Source organism: Phodopus roborovskii, unplaced genomic scaffold, assembly GCF_943737965.1.
Source record: "Phodopus roborovskii unplaced genomic scaffold, PHOROB, whole genome shotgun sequence".
NCBI classification, from domain to species: Eukaryota; Metazoa; Chordata; class Mammalia; order Rodentia; family Cricetidae; genus Phodopus; species Phodopus roborovskii.
The window spans coordinates 5,376,015-5,387,402 of NW_026126636.1; the positions used below are offsets into that span (position 1 = coordinate 5,376,015).

An 11,388-nucleotide genomic window follows, 5' to 3' on the forward strand; every position below is an offset into this window, starting at 1 on the left:
AATGAGGCTACAGGGTATGGTCTGCTAATGTTTGACACTAAAAAGTACAGGGCCAGTGTGGGTCCTAGGAGGATATCAATTTAAGGTCCTGTCCTTGGAGTACAGCTTCATTAGCAGTGGGAACCTGGGTTAGTGATAAGGTAGGTGGACACAGGATTCCGTCCCTATTGAACTGAGGAATGAGAGAGCAGGGGGACCTTGTGGGTTTTCTTGATTAAGATTGTGTAGTCTGACTCAGGTAGAGGCATTCATTCTCCAGCCAAGCTGATGATAGGAGGAGTGTGAGGCTTGGTGAAGAGCTAGTGTGCACATCTGTCCTTTGAGCCTGAACTTGAGATCCTGTGCAGCAGATGATGGCCGTGACTGGGTACTAACAATCACCTACTTCTATACAGGTATTCAAAAATGGCAGAAGGAAACAACAAAGAGGAGGTCATCCCCACCCACAGCGTTCACTGCCACCAGGGACAGGGACGGATGAGTGTCAGCCATGAGCCCATCACCATATCTGATTCCTCTGATGAGGAAGGGATTCCAGTGCTGGTTACCCAAGCTACTGAGCAGCATGAAGAAGACAAACCTCAGACATCCCGATCCTATCTCATCAAACCAAGTGTTCAGAAGCAAGATCTGAACCGATTGGGAGAAGACAGGCCTGGAAAGTCTAGAACAGACAATGCAGAAGACACCAAAAGCTATTTTCCCTTTTCTAACAACTCACTGTTTGGTTCTGGGGCACAGGAGGAACCTCAGGATGAGTATGGTGATTCTCTGGACCTTGAGAGTGACGAAAAAGAATTCAAACCTGGGCCAAGCAGTCAGCACACAGCAAACACCATTGTCAACCACAACTTGGAACAGGAAGGCATTACACAGGAAGACAGTGGCCTTCTTTTCCCAGAGGCTGAGCCTTTGGAAGCTCAGACCCCACCCTCTGAAGACTCAGGGACAGGTCTCTCATCAAACCCTGGAGAGCCAGCTATTTCAGTAGCTGACCAGGTGATGGAGGAAGGGCCCTGGCTTGAGCATCCATCCTTCCTGGCTCAGCATCCACAGCCTCAGGAGAAAACAAAACAGGCTGTGCCCCAGGAGCAGCATTCTGAAGCAGAAATGGGCACTGCCATCTTGAGCCATGATTTTCCAGAGCCTGCTTTTCGAAGCTCAGAGACCCTGCAGGAGGGGATTCCAGGCCCTGCTTCCCCTCAGCTGGCCCTTCCTCTGGAAGAAGTTGAGGAACTTGGGCCATCTTCCTCCCTGCCAGGATCTCAGGAGGCCAATTTGGAAACCATATGGGGACAAGGAGCTGTGGCAATAGATCAAGAACTGGTTACACTGTTAGTGAAAGAAACAGAGGCAAGATTTCCAGATGTGGCAGATGGATATGTCAAAGAGCTTATTCATTTGAAGAACTACTATGATTTGAATGTACTTTGTAATTTTCTTCTGGAAAACCCAGATTATCCAAAGAGAGAAGACCGGACCATTCTCCACCCCAGCAGCAGCCTGCTTGCCAGCCAGGATGATGAGGAGTTGTCTAACATAGACTTTTTTGACTATTCCAAACTGACTGCACTTGACAAGCGATGCTTCCTCCAAGCTGCTGAGCTCTTGATGGCTGAATTCAAGATGCTCAACAACAAAGACATCAGGTGGGCCCTACAGGAGTTCAAAGGACACTATGCGATCACCCGGAAGGCCTTTTCTGATGCTTTTAAAAAATGGCAGGAGCTGTCACCTGAAGCCAGTGTAGAACAGACAAAGGGGAAAGAAATGATCCAGGATTCTTTCATAGATTTCAAATTTGAACAAGGTGAAATAAAAATAGAAAAGAGGATGTTCCTTTTGGAAAAGAAGCATCTACAGTTTAGACACTGTAGATCCTATGAGCTGAGCGACCTCCTTCCAGCTGTGCGGCTTGAACGGGAATTCTATGAGCAGAAAATCAAAGAGATGGCAGAGCATGAAGACTATTTGCTAGCCCGGAAGATGAATGGAGAACAATATGAACAGGACGGACAGCTGATTGAGTGTGGGTGCTGCTATGGGGAGTTTCCATTTGAGGAGCTGACACACTGTTCTGATGCTCACCTGTTCTGCAAGGAATGCCTCATCAGATATGCCCAAGAGGCGGTGTTCGGGTCTGGAAAGTCAGATCTAAGCTGCATGGAAGGCAGCTGCACAAGTTCCTTCCCCACCAGCGAACTGGAGAGGGTGATTCCCCAGGCCGTTCTGTACAAATACTATGAACGCAGAGCTGAAGAAGAAGTCGCTGCAGCCTGTGGTGAGGAGCTTGTCCGCTGCCCCTCGTGCAGCTACCCTGCTCTGCTGGACGCTGATGTGGAGAGGTTCAGCTGCCCCAATCCTCACTGCAGCAAGGAGACCTGTAGGAAGTGTCAGGGACTCTGGAAAGAGCACACTGGCCTCACGTGTGAAGAGCTGGCTGAAAAGGATGAGGTCAAGTACCGGACATCTATAGAGGAAAAAATGACTGCTGCTCGCGTTCGAAAATGCCCCCAGTGTGGGACCGGCCTCGTCAAATCCGAAGGCTGCAACCGTATGTCTTGCCGCTGCGGTGCCCAGATGTGCTACCTCTGTCGGCTTCCTATCGATGGCTATGAACACTTCTGCCAGCATCCTCGCTGTCCTGGATACCCTTGCCAGCAGTGTTTCAGGTGCTCCCTGTGGACCGACCCCACTGAAGATGATGAAAAGCTGATTGAGGAAATCCAAAAGAAGGCTGAAGAGGACCAGAAAAGGAAGCATGCAGGGAACACACGCAAACCCATCGGGCCCCCACTAGAGAAGCCAGCTAAGAAAGTTCGGCATATGGGAGCCCTGCCACGGCCTGTACCATGGCACCTGCACCGACAGATGCCAGCTTTCCGCATTGTGCATGCACCTTTCCCGCAACAACCTGTGTGGCCTGCGTTTCACAACTTCCCCATCAACTTCCCAGCACCGTACTTTCCACCTCTGCCCATCGTGCATGTCAACTATGACTTTGGCCTCGTGCATGGGGCCCTGGAGCACAACCTGCACATGCGATTTGTCCCGCAGCCGTGGCATCGCTTCTGACGCCCAAAGCCCTCATCCAGCCACACTGAGGCTGCAGGAGGACCCAGGTCACCTTTTGTGTGTGGAGTCTTTGCTTCCCTCTTGAGGGTGGGCCCGTGTCCTCCTCCACTTTCCTTTGCAAGCACCACTGATCCTTCAGATCTGACACGCTTGGGTGCTGACTGACTGTCACAGGCAGTGTGAGGACAGCTCCTGGATTGTTCCATCTTAGCAGCCAGTACAAGGGCCCAGGCCAGGAAGTGCAGGCTCATTAGTCATTTGCCACATTCCCTCCCCAGCAGACACTTGTAATCCAAGGGAAGTTGCCTCTAGTGCCTAGCATCCCCAGGCCAGGCTAAGACCTGCTCAGGTTCATGAGGCTCTGAGACTCATCTGTGGTGCAAGTTCTGTTATCAGTGTAGTTGCTCCTGTTTGAACAGTTTTACCTGACTTTTTTTTTTGGGGGGGGGCTACACAAGTTTGTCCCCTTCCTTGGAAAATCAGGTTGAAATTATTTCCCCAGGGATGCCAGCTAATGAGAGCCAATTATCCTAGCACTTGACATCAAATAAAAGAACTTTTTTTTTTTTCAAAATTGTCACTTATTCCAGGTCTGCTCCTTTTCTGAGGGAGACCACACTTGTCACCAGCCTGGGATGAGCTGCATCTCTAAGGGCACAGGTAGCCTCATGGGGCTGCTGCAGCTGTCACAGCAGCCCTCCTGCCTGCTTACCTGTCCCCTCAGGAGTTAGCAATGAAAGCAGGCAGAGGCTGAGGCCACAGCTCCATCCAGGATGACAACAGCTGCCTCCCTGAAAGTCAGAATGTCCCCTCAGTGCTCACACTGCCTGTGTCCTCTCCTGCCCACACCTGGTCTCTGTCCCTGTAGCCTGCTTGTGGAGAAGGCCCTGCCCCAGATGGTCTTTCAGAAGTCTGTTTCAACTATTGTGGAAAAGACTGTACCCATGTAACTTGAATTTCTTATAAATAAGTGTTTGTGAATGCTAAATAAAAGATTATTTAGTCTAACACGTCTGAAAAGTTCTGGTTGAATCCCTGGTTGACCTCAAAGTCACTCAGTAGCCCAGACTGTCCTTGAAATTCAGTTTCCTTAGCACAGTATCCAAGCAGCCGGGATTGCAGGTCTGTGCCCCTGGTCTGGCTCTCATGTGCCCTCTGCTACTAGCAGGCTGTGGATATTCTCCTGTGAACACCTAACGTCTCATGGAGCAATTTTGTCTGTTATTACGGGTTTTTTTTTTCCTTTGGAGATAGGGTCTCATGTAGTCCAGGCAATATTTTGAGCTACTATATGTAGTTAGTGTAGGCTGGCTTTCTTATTCTGATCCTTTTTCCTCCACCCCCAAGAACAATTAGGCCTATTGCCCCAACATGGACTGTAGAGACAATAAATTGTCCTAACTTCTAGAAACATGTAAAAAATTGGCATTTAAATGTAAGGTTACACACTTGGACAGCATATCAAGATCTAATTTCTAATAAAATTTAGCAGTAGGAAGGCTGGGCCAATATTCTTAGTTTCAGTTTTCCACACAATCCTGTCATTCCATATTCATTTTTGAACAGTGATTTAACATAGTGGGGTCATGGTTAGCCACAACTTTAATGCTGGAACTCAGGAGGGTAAGGCATGGTAGCCTCTTTGCAATTAAGGACTGCCTGGTCAACACAATGAATTCCAGATTAGCCTAGACAAATGGACAAATCCTGCATCCATGGCAAACCTAACAAAAGCAGTTATGATTGAATCAGTAGGGACTCTCAGGGGTGTGACTGCAATCTGAGTGGCAACAAAGGGTGGGTGTGGGTAATAGAGTTGAGGATCAGTGGGGAGGAGGAGCCAGAGAGTCTGGAGATTTTGGGGTCTGAGAACATTTATTCACTGGTCCCTGGATTAGTGGGCAAACACAGAATTGAATCTAAGGAAGAAGAAACAACCTTCTTCCTTGGCCAGTTGAGAACTCAAGGAAGTGTGTGTATGATAGGTTGTGTGTGATGTCTTGAGGTGGGGAAGAGGGAGCTAAGGAGTAACAGGCTTGGTAACACACTGGAGACTGATGATGTTTGGCGATTGAAGTTCACCCTATGCCCAGCTGATGATGGCACAAGGTCCTGTGAAAATGCAGGAGGTGTTTGCAGGGTTACTGTGTAGATGTGAGCACTGAGAAGCAGATGAGGGCAAAGCGTGGGCCATGGGAAGGTCAGTGCTGATGAGACCCCAGGGTACTGTCTACCTGCCATGCTTTTGTGCAATGTTCTGCACCACCGAGAAGGATGTCTACCAAGCGGGCAGCAGATGACAGGGACCTAAGAATGGAGGAACCAGGGACTGTGGGACTTCTCAGGTCTATTTCTGTTTTTATTCCCAGCTTCTCCAGTCTACAAAGGTCTCACAATGGAACCAAATCCCCACGTGATTCCAGGACCTCATGGTCTCCAGGCCTTCCCTATTCTACCTGGTCTAAAATGACTGGAGGTTGTACTTCCAAGTAACCAATCCTCTAGCTCTCCAGTGAACCCAGTCACCCAAGCTTCTGCAATACCTCAGGTCCACCACGTCCATAAGATCTCCCGGTTTCTCGTCTCTCCAAAGTCACAGGTTTCTCAATGATGCAAGAAGGCAGTGGGAAGAATGGGCAGTGTTCACATGGGAACAACACCTGGTTTTGCAAGAACATTTTAATGAGTGCAGGCACCTAATCCAGGAGCATGCATGGCGCAGGCTCAAAGATTTAGCTTGAAGGACTACAGTATGAAATTACATCCTCTCCCATGGCTCCCTATGTCTCCCTAGCCTCCAGTTAGATAGCCAATCTCCCAGCATCTACCTGCACACTCACCGGGCACACACGGGCATTTCTTGTGCCCTTCCATTATTGCAGCCACTTGACTCAGGAACAGGTTGCATAAGGGTGATAAAGGTGTCTAAGGCTGTGTTCTCGTCCCCCTTACCCTCCTAGTACAGAATCATCTGTAATGTAGAAGGATAACTGCACTCCAAAGTGCCCACGTGGCCTCACCATCATAGCTCCCCTTAAAACCTCTGCCTTCTAATGGAAGTTTCCTTAATCTCGGGTTGTATTCCCACTCATCCTGCAGTCATCCACCTTATGTCCTTGAACCTTGGAGTTGTGTGTTTAGGGTACTGAGTAGGATCAGGTTTTAGGCTTCTCATCCAGCATTTTCCAATTTGGGACCTACTGGAGCACCTGGAGTCTCCTGGTCGCCTCTTTCCTTTGTCTCTCCAGATCCGGTTCAAGGACAGACAAGCTAGGGACAGACAAGCTGCATAAAGACCTGAGAAGGACCGGGAACCCTGTCTGTGGTTCTCACGGTGGACCCCCCTCCCCCACTGGCTGTGTTTCTCCTGTGGGATGTGCAGGATGTCCCTGTGCCAGAGCCCTTCCAGAATCAGGATACCCCTCAGGTAACTGCTCCCGCCAGGAATCCTTCCCCATCTCTGATAGGAATCTGAGGAAAACCGCTTCAGGAAGAGCTCAGCTCGGGAGAAGTGGAGAAGCGGCTGCAGCAGAGGACTTTACAGCTTCATGCAGAATGAGGACACTTTCTGGGACAGGTCTGCTCTTCCCAATTGCTGAGCCCCTCTTGCAGCATCAGCCAGCTCAGACACCAGAGGGTGTCAGTGCTCCTCCTGTACTCAGTGCTTGGAATATTGCCCTCGACTCAGAATCCATCCTCTTTGTTTGTGAGGGACCGCCACTTGTGAGCCCTCATCCACAACTCAGCCCCTTGAACAATTCAGTAGACAAGGCATCCATTTTATCTAACATTGATTGTGCCTGCCAGCAATCTCCGAACGAACAGGACATCTAGGGAGCAGAGGCAGCAGAGGAAGGAGGCTGGAAACTGCAATGGAAGGGAGCCCAGGCTCCCCATGCTAAATCTGCCTGCCCCAAAAGAGCGCTCCTTCCCATGGCCTCTGCTTGTGATGGTTGTGTGTTTCAGAGACCGTTCTCAAATCAGCCCCTCCATTTATTTATTTATTGTAACTCGGATTGCATTTTTTCCTTGTGAGAGAGCACATCTATTATCAGCTCTCCTCCACTCGGTGGAAGCATTTTTAGGATAGGATTCCACCTTCTCTATTGGCCAGACCAACCAACATCTCTTATTTGAAGCCCTTAGGTGTGGCCAAACTGGCCAAGCCCAGATGGGGGAGACAGAAGACCACACCAGTCATCAGCTCATGATCATCTGCTTCAGCCCAAGATGCTGACTCAACACAAGCTCCAGAATCCATCACAGCCTCAACTCAGCTCCAGGGTAATGCAAAGAGTGTAAAAAAAAAAAAAAAAAGAAACAATTTGAGAAAAATAATATTGCGTGACTTTTGTTCTGTGTGTATTTGGTCATGAGCCTGACACAGAACATGTGTTCTGTTCAAAAGAGAAAACGTGAAAAGTGATTTTCCCATGTAAACCATGAAAATAACACTCCGGCCCTCAGGCTTGGTGATAGGGATTTGATATGCCATCTCCCTGGTTTCAGAGCTCTTGCAGGGTTATGTCTCCAGCAAGAGTAGAGGCTGACACTGGGCTTCTCATTTGAACTCCAATCTTGAAACATGAATTGCCTGCAGGTACCTCCAACTAAATGTTCTTTACAATTAACAGACAGCTCTTTGAAACATTTCAGTACTTAGGCCTTATTAATTCCTCTACACACCAGGTTGGTTCAGCATGCTTGTATTTTCTTGGAGGCAGAGAAATTAAGATCTGGACTTGAAGACCAAATCTGACTACACAGCAGCTCCAAAGACTGCCTGGGTTACAGGACACCCTGCCTCAAAAGGGAAAAAGAAACATCAAGAAACAATAGACAAAAATCTCAACTTGAGCATATAGGTGTTCAAATGAGAAAAACAAGCATACACTCTTGATGGTAACAAAGGCTCCTTAAGAGTCAGGCCTAGGGACACAGATCTGTTATCCCAGCTACTTGGGTCATGGACCATGAGTGTAAGGACAGCCTGGGCTATAGAGTGTCTTTGAGGTCAACCAGCGATATGACACCAGAAATTTTCATTTGAAAAAATTGGGAATGGAGATAAGAATTTTGTACAATAAGTCGCCTCATTCCATTTTTTACTATGAACTGGTCTCTGATTCAATCTCCACTCTTGAGGAGACAAAGCGAAGGACTAAATTATGTGAGGAAGTCATGGCTACAGGCAAAATAGGACAAATGTCTAAGTGTGGAGATGGACCTTCAGTCCTCGGCCTTGCTCTCATTAGTGAACCATAAGCCTCAGACACGACTAGTCCAAGAAGCTCATTCTCACTTTTAAAATTATATTTTACCGCATGTGTGGGCTGTGGGTTCACAAATAGAAGAAAGTGGTCAAATTACAGACTTCTTTCTCTTTCAATGCCTTTACCAAGTCAGCCCTTTTAGGATAGACAGCAAAGTAAGTACTGGCTTTTGAGGAAAAACAAAACATTTTTTTGATTTTTTGAGACAGGTTTCTCTGAGGCTTTGGACGCTGTCCTGCAACTAGCTGGGTAGACCAGGCTGGGCTCAAACTCACAGAGATCCGCCTGCCTCTGCCTCCTGGTGCTGGGATCAAAGGAGTTGGCAACCATCACCCGACTCGAGAAAAATATTTTATACTTATATTTTAACCTCCTTTACACAGGGTATGTTTTAATCCTAAGACTCAAAAGGCAGAACCAGAACAATCTCTCTTACATCTCTCCTACCTTTGTCTTCATGACACTTTCCAGGATGGCTGGAGCTACACAGAAAACATGTCCCTAAATGCTTCAATATGCTGTACGTACGCAAATAGTCATGCTCTTCCCATCCCCAGTGCTCTTCCCCACTGTGGGGATGTGGCCATCCAACCTCAGTTTCTTTTTCTCTTATAAAAAAGATAAATTGCAATCTACATGAATATATGGCACATAAATACATACAAAATACTACGGACATGAACATGTGTACACATGAAATAAAATGGAGTCCACTTCAGTCAATGTTTATGACCTGAACATGGGTCCTACACTAGACTCTAATTGTTTTACCCAGTTGTATCAAGAAGTGAGGGCAGGCTGGAAGGTATGCAAGCATGTAATCCCAGAATATAGGAAACAAAGATAGGCAGATCTCAGGACAAAGCCAATGGTCTATTAATTGAGTACCATGACAGCCAGGAATACACCGAAAAACTTTGTCTCAGACTGGCGAAAACATTATTTGGGCTGTTAGGAGTACTGGGTTCAATTCCCAACACACACAATGCAGCACAAAATTTCAGTAGCTGTAGTTCTACAGGATTGGACCCCCTTGCCGAGACATACAAATAAGCTTCAATGAACATTAAAATAAATAATTTAAAAAGATCTTAAAAACCTGTGAGGAACACAAATAAATCTCATGGTTCACAATATTGGACTTTGGTGCTAACTGCTTTTTTCTGTCACTGGTTTCCTATATAGTGAGTAGACATTTGTGTGTTGCATTGCTACAGGTAAAGTTTTCTCACACAGCAAGACTTGGGTAATATTTAGAATATACAACAAAATATTGTCAAATGAACTACAGGAAAATGCATCCCTAACAGGACCTGGTAACACACAGCCTTAATGCTACCAATAGACAGGTAGAGTCAGGTGAACCTCTGTGAGTCCTGGGACAGCCTGTTCTACCAAAAGAGTTCCAGGAAAGACAGAAATGCAAAAGGGAACTTGGTTTAAGTAGTGAATAAAGGAAAGAACACAAATGGAGTACAGAACTAATGAGAAATCTCAAAACACTGATCACAAATGCTGGAGCAACTGTTTTGGACACTATTAAACGGGCCTGTGTGGTGTCTGTCTCCTTTAACCCAGCATGCAGGAATCAGGGAAAGGAGGAACTTTGTGAAGGTCAAGGCAGGCTGAGCTACACAAAGATCTCCAGGGCAGCCAGGACAATTTGTAGAAAGACCTTGTTTCAAAAACTAAAACAAACAAACAAACAAACAAAGCAGGCTGGGCAGTTTTGGCCCACACCTTAATTCCCAGCAGTCAGCATGCAGGGGCAGGACGATCTGAGTTCAAGTCCAGCTGGGTCCACATGTTGAGAAGACAGCCAAGGCTACACAGAGAATCTCCGTCTCAAAAGTTAAGTATTACACTATACTTGACAATGCGATCGATGAAAACTCACAACTACTTTGGCATTTTACCCTCCCTACTCACGGTGGCCAAGATTGTAGTGAAGCATCCACCCAATGGCACCTGCTGCACTGACCACGCCCATTGGGGCTTGGGGACAGGTTAGCCCGTTAGCTCCTCCTTGTTCAGGTCAGCCGTCTCTATGTGTTTCTCCAGCCTGGTCTTGTCCTCCCTCTCTGCATCTGGATTCTAGTTCGACTCAGTGTTTAGTTATGGGTGTTTGCTTCTGTTTCCATGATGTACTAGATGAGGGCTCCATGGTGGTGGATGAGTTAGTCCTCAATCTCGTTATCAGGGAAGGGCATTTAAGGTAGCCTTTCCATTGTTGCTCAAATTGTTAATTGGATCAGTCTTGTAGGTCTCTGGATATTTCTTTAGGTTCAGTTTTCTCTTCAATCCTATAATGGCTCCCTCTTTTATGTTCTCTCTCTCTTCTCTCTTCTATTCCTCCCCTGACTCAATCTCCCTAGTCCTACATGCTTTCCTCTCCTTCCCTCTCTTTCTCGTAGTTCCCTCTCCACTCACTGCCCTCCCGCTCCCCATGAGCTCTTCTGTAAGGCAAAGGACACAGTTGACAAGACCAAACGGCAGTCCACATACCGGAAAAAGATCTTTACTAACCCTACATCTCCAAAATATACAAAGAACTCAAGAAAATAAGCCTTTTAAAAATGGGGTACAGAACTGAAGAGAGAATTCTCAATAGAGGAAATCAAAAAGCCTGAAAGACACTTAAGTGCTCAACATCCTTAGGTACCAGGGAAATGCAAATGAAAACAACTCTGAGATACCATCTTATTCCAGTCAGAATGGCTAAAATTAGAAACACCAATGACAACTTATGCTGGAGAGGATGTGGAGAAAGGGGAACACTCCTCCACTGCTGGTGGCAGTATAAACTTGTACAGCCATTTTGGAGATCAGTATGGCAGTTCCTCAGGAAAATCACAATTAGTTTACCACAGGACCCAACAATCCCCCTCTTAGGCATATACCCAAATGATTCACATCCATGCAAGAAAGACATGTGCTCAACTACATTCATAGCAGCACTATTTGTAATAGCAAGAACCTGGAAGCAATCTAGGTGCCCCTCAACTGAAGACTAGATAAAGAAGATGTGGCACATCTACAC

General features: G+C 46.9%; 1 protein-coding gene across 1 annotated transcript; it reads left to right on the forward strand.

The window, feature by feature from the left end:
* Nucleotides 1-405: 405 nt before the first annotated feature.
* On the forward strand, nucleotides 406-3,075 carry LOC127238703 (E3 ubiquitin-protein ligase RNF216-like). The gene is made up of 2 exons (XM_051207375.1): nucleotides 406-615; nucleotides 742-3,075. Exons 1-2 carry the CDS (start codon nucleotides 406-408, stop codon nucleotides 3,073-3,075), a joined length of 2,544 nt encoding a protein of 847 aa, XP_051063332.1.
* Nucleotides 3,076-11,388: the final 8,313 nt, after the last annotated feature.